Here is a 17,958-nt window from a genome sequence, read left to right as displayed (position 1 = left end):
ATATCTTTAAAAAAATCATCGGTAAACTGTAAGTTTTAACGTACATATCCTGTCGATTTCACATTATGTACTAAATGGCACCATATTGTCTTCGGAGTCAATGATGGAAAAATTCTTTGTAGGAGCAAGTAAGATCAGGCTAGTCAATGTGATGGAAGGGGTCACATGTGGTGACATTATGCGCGTATTCCAAGGCTTAAACCATTTAGAGACCATTAAAAAGGTATCGGGACATTTTGTAGACTATAGTTTCTTCGACGCTGCATTCTAGCGCGTTATTATTCCGCCTTCATAAACACTGGAATACGCGGATAATGTCACCACATGTGACCCCTTCCATCACATTGTGACATTGAGTCGCCTGATCTTACTTGTTTCCTGCAAAGAATATTTCCATCTAGTAGGGCATGTAAAATCGACAGGATACTGGATCAATGTTCAATTTACAGTTTGTAGAATTTTCTTTTTAGCAATTTATTTGGCCAGTGTAGTGTGTCTCCTTCCCTCAAAGTAGCCTACAGTAATCTATATTTAGAATGAAACAAGAATATTCCCCCGTATTGTTAACATATGATTCTGATTCTGTACTCCATAAGACAGAATGTGTTTATTATCACGTGATGCTACCTGTATTGGGTCCTTAGATGTCTCAGAGGTTGCATTTTCGCCCCAAACTTGCCTTCAGAATGATTTTAAGCAATACATTGGTATTGGGGTTCATGGACAATAAACATTTGCTCACCTAGTGCTCTTCCCAAAGTGTGTAGACTCTCTAAGTCATCACTAAGAGATTTGCTTAGGTCCATTAGGTAGTATAAGTCGAGGGGATAATCTGCAGCTTGCCTGATCGATACTCGGAATGTCATAGACTGCCCTGTGTGAAATATATAAAGTAATAGGGGGTGAATTGGAAAAGACAAATCAAACTTTACGTGTGAACCATTGACATATTTTACAACATTATATTTACATTATCCGAGCGCTTGGGATCAATCTCAATTCATTTCTATCTCCATCTCCACCTGCACCTTCATTTATTTTCATATCTTCATCTTTATGTCTCCATCCTCCTGTCCATGTCTATCTCCAACTCCATTTCCACATCCAACTTCATCTTCATCTCCATCTCCATCTCCATCTACATCCACCTTCATCTCCATCTCATTCTCCATCCTGTCCATGTCAATCTCCACCTCCAATTCCATCTCTACATCCAACTTCATCTTCATCCCCATCTCATTCTCCATCCTGTCCATGTCCATGTCCACCTCCAACTCCATCTCTACATCCACCTTCATTTTCATCTCCATCTCCATCTGCACACTTCCACCTTCATCTTCATCTTATTCTCCATCCTGTCCATATCCATCGCCACCTCCATCTCTACATCCAACTTCATCTTAATCTCCATCTCATTCTCCATCCTGTCCATCTCTACCTCCAACTCCATCTCTACATCCAACTTCATCTGCATCTCATTCTCCACCCTGTCCATATCCATCGCCACCTCCATCGCTACATCCAACTTCATCTGCATCTCATTCTCCACCCTGTCCATATCCATCGCCACCTCCATCGCTACATCCAACTTCATCTGCATCTCATTCTCCACCCTGTCCATATCCATCGCCACCTCCATCGCTACATCCAACTTCATCTGCATCTCATTCTCCACCCTGTCCATATCCATCTCCACCTCCATCGCTACATCCAACTTTATCTGCATCTCATTCTCCACCCTGTCCATATCCATCGCCACCTCCATCGCTACATCCAACTTTATCTGCATCTCATTCTCCACCCTGTCCATATCCATCTCCACCTCCATCTCTACATCCAACTTCATCTGCATCTCCATCTCCATAGGCCTACCTCCACCTTCATTTTCATCTTCATCTCCATCTACATCTTCGTCTCATATTCCATCTTCATGTCCATCTCCGCCTCCATCTCCACATCCATCTATATCTCTATCTCCGCATCTGTCTTGATTCTCATCTTGACGTTCTTCTTCATCGTCATCTTTTTTTCATCTTCATTCCTATTTATTATTAAAGTCCCATTCAGTGATCCCAGCGAAAGTGTTAAAAAAATTAAAAGTGTTTATAAATTGCTTAAAATTGAAGGATAGGTCATTCAAATTGTCATTTGGTACTTTTGAAAAGTACTGTTTGGCCAAAAAACGAAGGAAACAGCACTATTGACGAAGTTGAAGCCCCATTCAAATACATGTAGCTAATTATACTGTCAGTATATAAATTACAGATTTTATGTAAATGCCTTATTTTGTCTTAAATAAACGGCTTTCGGCTGAACCACTAGCAGGCTATGTTAGCACATCTATGACAATGACAAAGGTACCAAAATCTGAATTTTGATGATTTTTGCGATTGCCTGGATTTGCAAATCACTGAATGGGCCTACGTATGCAGGCGTCTATTACCACTAGCATTGCAATCAGTAAGAGAGAATGGAATAATTCTGGTATACCCTGCGCACAAGTATAACCATAACCCTAACCATAACCCTAACCATAACCTTAACCCTAATCCTAACCCTAAAATACAGGGTGCGCAGCTAGGGTAAACTAGAGTTGTTCCTAAAACACAGGGTGCGCAGGGTAAACCAGAATTGTACCGAAAAACGGACTTACCAATTCGAAGTTTGACTGCTACTTTTTGTGGTGTAACCTGTACAGCGTGTCCATCAATTGAATCGTCAGCATCGCTTAATGTAGTATTCTATAGAATAATGAATAGAGCGCACTAGTTATCAAACACAACAACTGTGTTTTTCATATTGCACATTAACCTTATTTTTATTTTTGTTTCAAAATTGTTTGGAACGATTTTGTAAAACGCATTAACAATAATAAATCAGGCAAGTTTTCAAAGTATATGATTTGTATATGAACTTTTGCAAAACAGTGTTATTTTTCAGATTTAGATAATAAAAATCGCTTTTTTTTTGGCTGCTTCGACCAACCTTGTCTACCTTTGAATCATGCAAAAAATAATGGAATCCTTAATATAAATGTAATGGAACATAATGTACTTAACTACTTCTATAAATTCTGTCCGTAATTACAACCGTTCTAGTACTTATTGTTCTTCCCACTTCAGGGAAAAAAACCTTTCAAATGAATATTGAGGTTTTTGTTTTTTTGAGCCAATTTATTTTGTTCATAATATGTGACCGTCCACGGCGAATGAGCCGTAAATTCCTCCCCCTGTTAATTTTGTTTTATTTCGTGTTTAAAAATAAACATCATAAACTTAAAAATGGTATATCATTTGACTTCAAACGATATCCAGAAGCGGGGTTATGGTTTGTTAAACTTTGCTCCTTCAACAAAACTATAGCTTTGTACGTTTTTACATGTGTCTCTTTTTCCACATTGTTGGCAATAAATATCAAACAGTCATAATTGGCGGTCATTTCAAATCATCCCCAAGTCAACGAGGTTTAAGAATGTTCTCTCATTGTTAATTGTTGGTTATGCATACCTGTACAAAATACAATGCCTGGTAACCCACCACTTGAACCAGAGCTATTAAAAGTTCTATAGCCATCTAAGGTAGAAGCTTATTATCCACTTCAACAATAGGATTATTGATTAGTTTTTGACTATCGAAATGAGACGGATGTCGGGCCAGCAAGTTACCGATGAATATGACCTTCGTACACATTTTACACCGTAACTCAGAATACAATTTAGGGAATTTACGGCTCGTTTGTGCTGCCGGGTCACATATAGTAATATATTTTTAAAGCAAGCCATACTAATAACATTTTAAGCAATCGTTCTGGATTTCAGTGTGTCACTTATTGTAAGTGAGCCCTTACGGTAAGGGAGATTATTGTGGACCTATCATACATTGCAGATTGAATATAAGTGAAATATACAACGATATCAAAACCATTCAGATCACAGCATGGTGCTCTCCCCTTGAACTCATATTAAAGGAAACAATATTTGACTTTATCACCCAAAATGAGCACAATGGCCTGAAAAGTCAACGTTCAGATGTTTGCATCACGGTAAAGCACTTTTTAATTAGCTTAATTCATTAATAATTAATGCCATCAAACTAAGACATAAGCAAGCCGCGTTGTGGTTGAAAACATATATTTAAATAATCAGAACATAAGTTTTTGATTAATTATCTCGTATCTCATTTACAATTTGTAACTCGCAGACAGAGAAAAATCAATCGGTAATTTTTCGTACGTTTTTGTAACCTGATATATAATTCCATTCATGGTACGGCCAGTGATCATGATCATGCTGATATTGCATGTAGCAGATACTCAAACTGCTGTCGATCAAAATGTAACTTCATATACATTGTACTATGTTTTTGTCTATCAGGGCCTATCGATTAGAATGTGTGACCGTTGTTACCGGCCCTTGTCAGAAAAATTTTAATTGGTGAACACATTTACGCAGTTAGCAGCCTGGACAACCGATTCTTTAGAAATGCTTAGTCGCGCTGAAAGTCGATCGACACATGTTAAAATCAGCACAATTCAGAGATACACCTTTTTGCTATGAAATTAATTTTCTCGGTCAAATATAAAGCAATTTTTTTTTTTCTTCAGTAATATCAGTTAAAAACTTGGTGCTTGGATATAAAATTTTTTACAAATCCTGGTGTTAAAATTAAGCATCAAATTGTGTCTTTTAGTGTGATATTTTGATTTTTATAGGCCTTCAGTTCGCCCGCGAGCTTTTTTACGGAATTAATTTTTAGCGTCTCAAACTAATATAGTTTGCTAAAGAAAGATATTTCCCACCTCTGTAAAGCACATCGTGTGGGTCTATATATTATAGTTTTGTTAGAATTTCCGTTTTTATTTTTACCCTTTTTCCCTTCATACTTCGAAAATGTCTAACTCAGTACTTTTATCTCGAGAGCAACCAGCACAAATAGTCGATATTTCCTTTGTTGTTTATCCAGGTCAATTTTCCATTGAAAGCAAATTGCCCGACCAGCGATTTGGTAGCCCAAATCCCCAATTGAGTGTTCTGGTTAAACATGATCAGTAGGAGCGCTATAGGCCTGGGAATTTCTTTGCTATATTGAAGTTCTAGCAACACTGTAGCCATGCCGGTATTCCTATTAAACCCAGGGATATCGATCCACAATGCTAGTATTAGCCTTAGATTTCACTCGTTGATTTTGAAAAATGGTCAGCCGGCAGTTAAAATGGTGAAATGAAAGCGCAAATTCTGACAAAACTATGATATATCGCTCACGGTGATGTGCGTTAGAAAGTTGGGGAAAATCCTTCATTAGCGAACTATCTTACTTTGAAAAGCTAAAAGGTTGATCCAAGAAAAGGCTCGCGGACAGAGTTTAAGCCTATCAAAATCGAAAATCTTACACTAAATGACTAAATTTCACGCCTAAGTTTAACACTAGAATTTGAAAAAAAATTACAGTATCAAGCACTACAATTTTTCCTGACATTTACTGAAAAAATGAAAATGATTGTTTTCATTTGGCCGAGAAAATTAATTTTACATCGAAAAGGTGTAACTAAAAATTTAGCTCATTTCAACACCAAATTCGATCGTTTGTATTGCCTCATTAAATGACTGAGTGAGCCTTGCCAAACAAAAGAATCGGTTGTCCAGGCTGCTAACTGTACGAGCAATAATAATCCTGGGATTGCTGTTCGTTCAATGCAGTAGCATAAGTTTTTGGAGGTTACGTAAAATAAAATTCTGGGATATTGTTTGAAGTGGGTCCTTAACAAATTGTTGACTAGATTAGTAAATCGATATCAAGCAGGATGACTGTTGACATGATTTACGTCTTAAATAAATAAATAAATAAATAAATAAATAAATAAATAAATAAATAAATAAATAAATAAATAAATAAATAATAATTCCAAGCGATAGTGAAACCAATGATTGGTAGAGTGCTCAACCTTTTGGGAGCATTATAATAATTACAAACAAGGAATGAAATTACATTGCAGTTTTACAGAACTGTTTCGTGAGGTCTTGAAACAAGACCTCGCTCTTCAGGAACCAAAATAATATAATATAATAAATAAATAAATAAATAAATAAATAAATAAATAAATAAATAAATAAATAAATAAATAAATAAATAAATAAATAAATAAATAAATAAATAAATAAATAAATAAAGTTCGGATTTATATAGCGCCCTTTTCCAGATCTTGAAAGTTCAAAGCGCTGTAATTTCACTGTCATGGTGAATCATCACAATCAGGTCGCATCAACTAGGCCAGTTGCAGCCGAACCTGGCGCAGACCTATCCCCGGACCTATCCGCACTTAGATTGTAACATCCACCAATTTTCGGTGCAGCTCCCCAAATTCCATTGGGTGGAGGAAGTTTTTGATAACCAAACAACTAATCACTGATTTTTTGAAAGCAGGAGGAAACCGGAGATCCCGGAGAAAACCTGCGAGAGCGAGCATGGAATCGAGATAAACCAAATGCACATACAGTCCTTGGCCAGGGCCGGGGCTTGAACCCGGGACCTCAGTGGTGCAAGGCGAAGAAACTACCGCTGCGCCAACTCGCTCTCCCGAAAACACACAAAAATGTTGATCAGGTCTTACGTAAGCTGCAAATCACATTGAATGGAATTATTACGTTACAAAAACCAAAACGAAAACGAAAAACATGAATCAAACTATTGTCAGTATTTCACTTGATCGAGTCACAATTTTTTCACTTACCTCTTTGAAGAGTATACTGTTTTCAGGAAACGTTATATTTGAACATAAGCCCCTTGAATAGAGATTATCATAGGTATCACACTGGCTGTCATTACTTCCTCTAAAGCTCTGTATAAGGAGGATATATTAGACAGCATTAGGTAAATGGGCGAGTATTGCACATATTTTGCAAAATGAAAGAGAGAAACCTGTTTTTTGGCAACAAACCATGTTTTTCGATGTAAAATTTGGTTTTTCGATTCGGAAAACCAAATTTTTTGATTTAAGAAGCTACGTTTTTGTAAAATGTAGTTCTCATCGAGAAACCAGGTTTATCGATTCGAGAAGCAAAATTAAGATTTATAAGCCAATTTATCGGCCGAGAAACCTGTTGTTTGTTTTTTAATCGAAAATGTAGCCTCAGTGGCAGTTGAAATTGGATTAAGCACTTCCTTTCTCTTGACCCAAAGGCTGACAGTAAAATTGTTAACTTGATTGTTGGGAGTGGCCTTCTTTTCCTTGTTCTTTGTCTTCAAATCTGTTTCTCACTTCTTTTTCCATTCAGGCCAGCATGCTTATATAGGCTTTTTAGCCTGGCTTGAGCAGTTTGTTTGAGCCTGGTCCCATCAGGACCCAAGCGTGTCTCCACACGGAGCGACCGTTTAAACAAACAAACAAACAAACAAACTTCCGTTTTTCCAAAACTTGGTTTCTCTTTTATTGTGCCCACTGCATGCTCGCAAACCAGCCATAGAAGTGAACGCGGTACGTAAACGGTCGATGTCACGTGATGTCCTGTAACCACACTCTTGAATGGCACCGAATTGACGTCAGGTGTTCAGTGTTGTCTTTTTTGTCTGTCCCACCAACAGGATTATTTTTATTCTGTAATCTATACGCTGGCGAAGTTACGTAATAATCGGATTAACTACCATAGCAATAGGTCAAAACAAAACTGATATGTTCCCGCGGTACCTCTGCATTGAATCATATCATGCTGATCACTTGCACCTGTAAAATTAGTATCTTTGAAAAGACCAGTATTGTATTCAATCTATGATTGCAGACATACACAGGTGATTAGTTCAACCTGCTTGTAGTGAAGCGCGATGTGTTCAAAATTGTTTTGACCTATTGCTATGGTAGTTAATCCGATAACTTCGCCAGCGTATTGAAATATTTCTATACAATCGATATTCCCGTATACTTCCACCTTTCCATTATTGCAAATATCTTTTCACCTCCCATAAAAAGAAATATTTAACATAGAGATTATTAATACTATTAAAATTTGGGCGTGGTGGGTGGGAAAATTTTGCATTATTTACCAGATTTGAACACCCAACTTTTTGTAATTCCCCTGTCTAAAATACCGTCGCTGCAAAAGGACCTATAATGTACCTGTAATTTATATGAAATGAAGATCCTGTTTTATTCAGCAGGGGGTTATTGGTTGATCAAATTACATCTACATAATAATAAATTGTTGATAAAAATGTTGTACAATGTAACGGTAATTCATTCGATAATTGAATATTGATCATAGTGCAAGAAGCCATGATAACCATTCATCAAGTGAACGTTTTTATATCCGTGCATCAATTGCACTGATTGAAGCGATGTTTTGTTTGTGCGTTAATAAAGACTTCACTCCTTGTTAACCCTGTGACAACCGATACAGACGTGCCCAGGATTGGCTCATGATGTTTAGTTAGATTGGTCAAAATGATGACGAATATATTGTCATCATGTCTTGCACGTGAATCATATTCAATTATACTTATTATGAAGCGATGTAACTCTGGTAAGACTTATTTACACCTTATGTATTTGATCAGTTTGTCTGATGATGTAAATTCATAATAAATTCTTAAACTTAATTTCTGTTTCATCTGGTTCATTTCGTGATAGTCATCATTGGTCATTCCCGTTCCCGTTCATTCATGATCCCTTGGGACTCCAAATCCGATACCTCGCTCTGCTTTCCCCTTGGTCTAATTCCCCAATTTAGATTCATAAGAAGAAGAAAAGTACTTCGAAAAAGACAATTTGAATGAAAATAGTGATTTACTTGGTGATACCTACCCTACTATCTAGACACCAGGCACAAGTACTATGTCTCTCTATGCACTCGCTGCAATGTTTCGCACCTACGCATATATTCCACGTTGAATCTGCAAGTGGATCCGTTTAAAAATGAAAATTGCGAGGAAATCAATAGTGATTATTTTTAGCGTATATGTTTTAAAGAGGAAGCCCCGCCAGAGCACTGAGAGCAATAGTTCTTCTGGGGTGAAGTAAACCTGCCTGGTTATCAAATTAATCAGTGACAAGGTTATCTCTGAATTAAACGAGGTGCTAATTGATGTTTTAATGTTATTGCATTAATTAGCACCTGTCAAATTCAGAGATAATCTTGTCACTGATTAATTTGATTACCAGGCAGGTTTGGTTCACCCCAGAAGAACTGCCCTAGCGGGGCTTCCTCTTTAGGGGCTCGGATAGCAACGTTGCGGACAGTATTTTTCTGGGACATGACAGCACATCAGAAATATCGAATTGTATTCTGAATACGAGGGATGTCCTTCTCATATCAATTTTTTTTTTTAATTTGCGATATAATACAAATTTTACGGCAAATTATTAAAATGTGATATTTGTGTTATTTAACAGTCCTCGAAGTAATCTTCGTAAATCTAATGTACTTAAACTTGTATGTAGCTGAGAGAAAAGGCCGATGATCATTTTTTTTTTAAATGCCCCTTTCGTATTGAAGATACACATCTTTTTCCCAAAGAGACCTACCATTTTAAATGAAATCAAAACGACCTTAACTTTGCTATTTGAAATGAAATCAGAAATATATTGAACAAGAATGTATGGATTGGCGTTTGAACCTATCGGATATCCGGATTACCTATTCCAATACTTGCACGCGTGTAAATCGAGGAAGTCAAAAGCCAAAGGTCTAATCTGTGGTTTTCAGGAAGTTTATTCTTGTATTATTATAGTAGAAACTTGTTGCTTATTATACTATCAACATTATTTAGTTAGCGTTTTCCAACTGAATTTTAAGGGATCGGATAGCAACGTTTGCACAGTATTTTTGTGGGACCTGAGAGCACATCAGATACATCAATTCTGAATACGAGAAATGTCCTTCTGACATCAAATAGTTTTGATTTTTTTGAAATTCGCAATATAATACAAATTTTATAGCAAATTATTAAAAATTGATATTTATGAACGTTTTGATATTTGACAGTCCCTATTATTTCTTTTGATGAGATATACTGTTCATTTTGATAAAGTATATTATCACTTTGAACCGACAATCTTATCAAAAGAATAGTTTCCGTATTATTTTAACAAGTAACTATTTAAATTAACAAGCTCAATATTTCACAAAATTACCCATTTTCTTTTGACAAGAAGAATCTGTTGCTTCCCCTCTGACAAGTCAAACTATTCAAATTTCATTTTTTTGTCATTTTTGACTAGACAAACCACTCAAATTTGATAAGTTGTATCATTTTTGACAAGAACATTTTTTTGTTTTTAATTGACAAGGCAAAATGACAATCTTATCAAATTTGATTCATTTTGAAGAGAAATCTGTTTATTTTGAAGAGCAATCTGTTATGTCCCCATCTGAATAATTTTTCCATGTCAAATTTGTCAAGTTTCTATTCAAAAATAAGTAGATCGCTTTAAGAGTGTAACAACAAGGCAGAAGATATCTGTGACATTATGAAATGTATGCGTGGCGTATTTATAACTAAACGGTTCCAAAAAGTAAGTCCCCCCTAAGACATTTTAGTATAATCCAAAAACGGCTTGATCAATTCTCTTGTTTTAAAGTTTGGAACATAGGCTGATTAGTTATGCATCAAGTGAGCGGGTTTTTGTTGCTACTTTTTATCATCTTCATTGCAAAATGCAGACATTTACGATATTTTCGGCCAAAAAAAAGTTGCATTTTTCTACATAGGCTTTTTATGCTTGAATTTGTTTTTTGACAATGTTTCCCTTAGACTACCCCGTAGTCCATAGGGCCAGCATAAAAGATCTAACCAGGAATCTGTTGGTCCATTGGTTAAATTAATCAATGAACACAAGATTTATCATTGAAGTTACAGTTGTTCCTTCCCAATAAATTAAATTAAAATGAAAAACTTGTTAAATTTACGCATTTTAATGCATACAAAAAGCCAATTTAGAAAAGTGCAACTTTTGTTGATGAATAAAATTTCATAAATGGCTATATGATTACTCACTGAACCATAAAACATGTTTGAAAAGTGTAAAAATTAATTCATGAACATCTTAACTTAAGTTATTTTAATTAAAAAACAAAAAAATATAGAAACATTCCTTTTTGATTAATTTTATTCAAGTGAAAGAGGTCTGAAACCAAAAGTCATGCATAAAAGCCTATGTAGAAAAGTGCACCTTTTTTGGCCGAAAATTTTATAAATGGCTGTATTTCTCAGTGAATATGATAACATATAACAAGAAAACACCATGCACTCGATGCATAACTAATCAGCCTATGTTCCAAACTTTAAAACAAGAGAATTGTTCAAGCAGTTTTTGGATTATACCAAAAATTCTTAGGGGGCTTATTTTTTTGGAACCGTTTAAGATGCATTGTGGGTAATTGGTAATTGGTAATTGATCACCTGCTGACTATGACCATAGATACTAAAATTAGTATCTATGCTATGACGCTTTTTGCTTGCATAATATTTGAAACATTTAACCAGATTTAAGTTAATAATGTGTTTTTTCAACATGTTTTCATGGCCAACATAATTAAAGGCATCGCATGTTTCCTGTCATGAGTATTTTGTAAATATTTAGGCGCTACAAAAGTTGTTCTATTTTGAACATCCGTTTTGGTGTCACCTTTAAGGTTTATTAACCTTAACACAAAAAGGCGTACCTAATATTTGAATGTGTTGTTTTGATTTTAGTTACTGTAGCGGACTGAATATTTTATTTGATACGCACAACAGAAAAATACTGTCCAAACGCTCATACCAGAGCCTTTAACCAGATGCAGATAAATTTTTAAGTTTCGTAAACAAACTGTCGTCAAGTTATTTTCTACTCGTTGTAACTTTATGGTATTTTGAATACTTAGGCATGTTAGGGGCTGTCATTTGCTTCGGAAGGGGGGTCATGAATATACTGGGGGTCATAGAATTTTGAGACCAAAAATAGGGGGGGTTATAATTTGTAACAACCAAAGTAGGGGGGTTATATATAGAATCATCAAGGGCGATGACGATGACGATGACGAAGACGAAGACGAAGACGAAGACGAAGATGAAGATGATGATGATGATGATGATGATGATGATGATGATGATGACAATGATGTCAATGATGATGATTGTAAATTTTGTTTGTTTCTTTGTTTATACGTGGGGTGTTTGTTTGTGTGTTTCTCCTTTTCTGCGAGGATATCCGGAAACAGGAAAACACACATTGTTAATATTATTGTCTATAAGCCATAATTAGGGGGGATAGTTAATTGAAGCCATAATTGGGGGGGATAGTTAATTGTTAAAGCCATATTATAACATTTGCTGAGGAGAACGCCCTTAAAAAAATTTAAATTCTGGTTTTTACACGATTGTAATATACTTTAGTCAATAAAGATACTCTGCAAAAATCAAGACTTTAGGTGCTGTAGTTTTGTCAAAATCCGAGATTTTGAATAAAACAATGGAACCGGCGTTTTATTATTACGATGGAAATATTAGTCGAACACGTATGCACAGTACGTACACGGCGTGCGGGATACACATCCACACACACTCAGAGGATCGTACCGTATTACAACCGCTGGAGTAACATGCATGGGCACTGGTAGTGAATTCCAATTTTCTATGCTTTACCTCACTTGTTCGGCTCAAAATTAAAAGGGGACATATCTGACAGTAACAGCTAATATTTTATGGAAAATAAATACTAATCTATTTTTACAGAAATTTTATAATGGCTTTAATGTTGTGTACTTACCTAGTGGGCTTTCTTCCGCAATCGTCGAAAATAACATTAAAGACAACACAATAGTCACTGCGAAAAGGCATACAGTCAACGTATTCAAACAACTTCTCTCCATTTTACACTCCGTAGACCAACAAAATAATTATTTAAAAGTCAAGTCCGCTCAAAAACTTCGCGCTCCGATGATAATGATATGAAGTTGTTTTATACCACTTTCCGAAGCTTGATCAATTTTTAGCCTGCTTGTAACTTCTACGGACTATGAATTAAACGCTTGTTGTTTGATGTGAGTATTTCTTGTTGCGACGGTTTCAATCGTAATAATAACAACAAGGTACTGTGCCGATGGAACTTCTTCTATTTTTCAAAAATTTCAAATCTTAGTAAACATTGTTGTTTGATGTGAGTATTTCTTGTTGCGACGGTTTCAATCGTAATAATAACAACAAGGTACTGCGCCGAAAGAACTTCTTCTATGCTACAGCATGTAACGAAATTTCAAATCTTGTTTGCAAGATCATCGATCCACATTATCATGGTTATTCTCTAAAATGAAAGTGCCATATTCGTTGACTATACTGCGATGAGAAGCTATGAGACAAGTGAAACACCAACACATGGATTCATATTTCCACCATAAAATCCTTGAGTAGGCATACCAATCAGTAGGTAGACACACAGAAATCACAAAATCTAGAATTTCGATATTTGCAACCAAATTTAAAATCTGCATTCACAGTGCATTGAAACGAGTCCAACATGCCTAGTATCATCAGTCCACTGTATCTTGACACGTAAATACAGTTTATTGTAAATGGTCTAAATATAAAGTAGAATGTCCTGGAGTGACCCAAATGATGTCCTTCAGACATGCGTAAGCGCTCAATAGTTGTGGAATTATTTGGTGGAATTCATTTGGTATTGGCATCAGGTGGATGTTAGGACTTCCGTACTGTAAGAGGTACAGACATTCGGTAGCCATAGAGCACTTACCATGCTTACACTTAACGTTTTGTTGACCGTTTCATGACCCATTGTTTCCAGAACTGTATTTTTAAATATATCATTGTATCATATATAGTACATAGTGGTTTTATTGTTCTTAATTTACAAAAATGTACACTCATAGAAATGATTTGTTCGCCTTGGTGGCGCAATTCAAAAGGAGTAAGTTTGGACAACTCAAAAATAGTGTAAACATGGTAAAAGTTGCCAAAACAAAACTCATTTTAGTTATCCGAACTTAAAAATGCTGAAAAAGCTCAAAAGTTCCGTCAACTAATCAACTTTGTTGGCATTACTTAAAAAGTTGATGTAAGTCGTTGCGTCAACTTTTTAAGTAATGCCAACTTATGAATTCAAGTTCAGGGAACTTAGAAAAATAAACAAGGTTCAAAGAACCAATTGTTGAGTTATTGTAACTCAACATGTAAGTTGATGTAACTCGTTCATATTAAGTTACTGGTACTTATTGTTTTGAGTTATTCCAATTTGGTACTTTGTTACTTAATTCACGTAATTGGATCATTTTCTGCATAATTAGCAGTATTGAAATATTTATTTTTGTAATCAGTGCAAAATTTTGTATACTATAGCACACCTCTAGAAAATTATACTAACCTAGGCTAGTTTCATTTTCTGAGTTGTAACAACTCAATAAAGGAAGTGCAAATGAGTGCGACCAACATAATGATATCGAGTCAGCGTTACTCAAAATTGTACGCGTTGGCATTACTCGGAAAGTTGACGCAACGACTTACATCAACTTACTGAGTAATGCCAACGAACAATTTCTATGAGTGTATTAGATATTGTAGTGGCTTCGGATTTATGGGTTGTATGACTCAATTCAAAAGAAGGTTTGACTATAAATACGATAAATGGCGAAACCAATTCAGTAACAATAATCAAGTTTTGTACATGTACATTGTATTTACTGATAAACATTCACGAGTTTTTACATTTTGTAATTTAACAGGAACTTAATTGCCGGTTTTTAATTGGAATTTCACGAGCCTTAAAAAGATTTATCGACAATTTCCATTAATGTAGTTTTCTGTAATGATAGGCTCGTATTCATTACAAAGGTAAAAATAGTTGCCTTATTTCCCCGCTATAAATCACGCAGTATTTGTTTTAATACACCAAACTTTGATTATCAAAGATGAGGTTGTTCGGTGAAATAGGGAAAACTATCACACGGGGAAATAGGTTTTGTGGTTAGCGATTGACAAATAAAGACTTGAGGCATTCAATAGATAAAGTTTTTAGTATCTGATCCAGAAAGTTCACTTACTTGTGTACGTTTCAACAACACCTGCTGTCTTTATTAACACTTGATGAGTAGTGACTGCTTTTGGGAACCGACGCTAGAAGTAGTTCCAGCGTTGATCTTGGAGTTGCCAGTTGGTTTTCCTCCAAGGGATTTTTTAGATCCCTGTTCCAGAAACTCATCAATTGGTACTGTCCATCGCCTCTGTTAATGGTGGTGCCCCTCCTCTTTCTTATATCTATAGCTTCCTTTATCCAGCGAGAGTATCTATTTTGCTCCGTGCCGATGACGTGGTTCTTGTCGACGACATGGTCAGTAATGACCGACTTGTGCGTACCAGTAGTTGTTAGCGATTCTTTTCTATAGCCTGCTCTGGTGGTTACCGTTTTGCTCACTTTCTCTGCCTCACTTCTGTGCTCTTCACGTCGCGTGCCAAACTTTCTACCCGTTTCACCTATGTGGGACAAATCGCAGTTCATGCAAGGGATCTTGTATCATGATGCAGTCATGTCTACAGTAGAATTCATCTCGACCTTTGCAGGACTTAACCCCATTAAAAGCTATTAAACCAAGATAACACTCATTGAAACAGCTCAACTGATTAAATCGGATCTTCTCTGGTTGTGCACAAGTGACTGTTTTCATGTGCGATATCGCAATAAAGCTGGTATTCATAGCTTCAGTTGGGTAACCGATTATAAAGGAAACGAAAGGAAACAATGTTATGTGTGGCTTTGTTCACGAAATCAGACAATGGCGTGCTTTTTGTAAACCAGCATTCTTGAAAATGAGCAACATAATGATTTTTGACTTAACACGGTTTGGAAATAATTTCTTCATATTTTTGGTGTTATCTGTCGTTTACATGTCCTTCCTAGAACACAAAAGTACGACCCTCTCCAAACACCTAAATTAGCTAAAAATTTAGGACATGTTACAAAACTATATTGTCTAGAATTTTAGAAGAGTACTTTTAATATTGGCCGGTTATTTTTCACACAGCGACGTTAACTAGGCAATGTACTATTACCTATAATATTAACTAAAACACCAAAGTACGAATATTTCCAAACATCTAAATTAGCTAAAAATTTAGAACATGTTAAAAAACTATATTTTCTAGAACTTTAGAAGAGTACTTTTTATATTGGCCGGTTATTTTTCACACAGCGACGTTAACTAGTCATATCCCCATACTGTTAACGTAGGGCTATTTCAAGCCTATTTGTAGGGGTCACGCGTCAATGGGAAAGAGCACTGTGTATTGTGTATAGGAAAACGGACAGTAACTGCAGTATGTACTGCTTTCGTGGTGTTGTTTGGATCGCGTCTGTCTTTAGGACGTCAGCTGTTTTCAAAGAGCGTATCACACAAAGTTTTGATGTAAAGGGTAATGAGACGGATAGTTGAGATATTGGCCTTACATACTGCAGTTACTGTCCGTTTTCCTATACATAATACACAGTGCTCTTTCCCATTGACGCGTGACCTCTACAAATAGCCTACGTTAAAAGTATGGGGATATGCCTAGTTAACGTCGCTGTGTGAAAAATAACCGGCCAATATTAAAAGTACTCTTCTAAAGTTCTAGAAAATATAGATTGTAACATGTCCTAAATTTTTAGCTAATTTAGATGTTTGGAAATATTCGCACTTTGGTGTTTTAGTTAATGTTATAGGTAATAGTACATTGCCTAGTTAACGTCGCTGTGTGAAAAATAACCGGCCAATATTAAAAGTACTCTTCTAAAATTCTAGACAATATAGTTTTGTAACATGTCCTAAATTTTAGCTAATTTAGATGTTTGAAATATGCGTACTTTGGTGTTTTAGGAAGGATATGTAAACGACAGATAACACCAAAAATATGAAGAAATTATTTCCAAACCGTGTTAAGTCTGCAAACCACCATGTTTCTCATTTTCAAGAACGCTGGTTAACAATAAGCACGTATTGTCTCATTTCGTAAACAAAGACCACACACAATTGACGCGATTCCAAATACAGCGCGCCACCAACGACGGCAGTGACAATTGGCATTTCCCGTGTCTGGGGTCGACATCCTTTTTCATCAACCATAGCTGACCATGTTTGTGATTATTACTCTAAAAACACAATGTTTATAGTACTTTTTGAAAAGAAATTCTGTGTTGAAGTGAAATATTGCAGTTTGATATTCACAGATGTCCTTTTCTAAAACCCGCTAACTTGATGTTGATACTAGGTGTTTCCTTTTTGTTATACATTTTCTAAAACCGCCCTTTTTTGTTTTTAAACTTTACGATGCTTTTCAGCCCGATACGCGCGAGCCTAGTCAATGCGAAGTAGGCCTAGGCCTGTCCTTTTTAATGGAAAACGCATAGGTTTTATTTTGGTTATTAGAATAAATTGTTTTAATTCTTTCTGAATTTATTGTTTGTTCAATACGATAATAATATAACACCAGCATACTTAAGAACATCCATACTATAGGTGTTGCGTTTTTGTAATCGGCCTACATTTTCTAAAAATGGGGTTTTTTTGCACGAAGGCGCATAGCGGCCCGCCGCGCGGGATAGGCCTACAGCAAAGAAATTCAAGTAAATTTTAAAAAGATTCTTAATGTCTCATTACTTATTATATGCATCACATTGGTTTGCCGTTTTTGTTATTATTGTAATTGTTTGATTTGTCCTTATTTTATTTTAGCCTAAATTTGTATTTTTAATTATAGGCCTATTAGGCTACTATCAAACATTAACGTTGGTTGGAATGAGTTTCTTTTAGACATATTATCGGTCGGCACAACATTGAAAAATCAAAAAAAAATTCAAATAAATATTCAATTGGACAATTTTAAACACCTAGGCCTAGGCATATACATGTTTTTTTTAAAGAAAAGAAAATGAGAAAGATTAAAATCTTTCCCATTTTCTTTTTCTTTCTCGTGAAATTATAAGTCAACACTGTGAAAAGAACTGAAC

The 17,958-nt window shown here is 35.7% G+C and overlaps 1 protein-coding gene across 1 annotated transcript in view; it reads right to left on the bottom strand.

Moving 5' to 3' along the window:
- Window positions 1-13,110, bottom strand: part of LOC140162813 (integrin beta-2-like) — a 40,334-nt gene extending 27,224 nt beyond the window's left edge. The window contains exons 1-5 of the mRNA XM_072186116.1: window positions 12,736-13,110; window positions 8,791-8,879; window positions 6,727-6,834; window positions 2,654-2,741; window positions 743-874 (exon numbers count right to left, since the gene is read on the bottom strand). Of these exons, the coding sequence (XP_072042217.1) occupies window positions 743-874; window positions 2,654-2,741; window positions 6,727-6,834; window positions 8,791-8,879; window positions 12,736-12,838 (520 nt within the window). The 5' untranslated portion in view covers window positions 12,839-13,110. The remainder of the gene's footprint in view (window positions 1-742; window positions 875-2,653; window positions 2,742-6,726; window positions 6,835-8,790; window positions 8,880-12,735) is intronic.
- Between the last annotated feature and the right edge of the window lie 4,848 nt (window positions 13,111-17,958).

This window comes from Amphiura filiformis, chromosome 10 (assembly GCF_039555335.1).
Source record: "Amphiura filiformis chromosome 10, Afil_fr2py, whole genome shotgun sequence".
NCBI lineage: Eukaryota > Metazoa > Echinodermata > Ophiuroidea > Amphilepidida > Amphiuridae > Amphiura > Amphiura filiformis.
The sequence above is the reverse complement of the archived record's forward strand: the minus strand, read 5'-3'. Positions and strand labels throughout refer to the sequence as shown.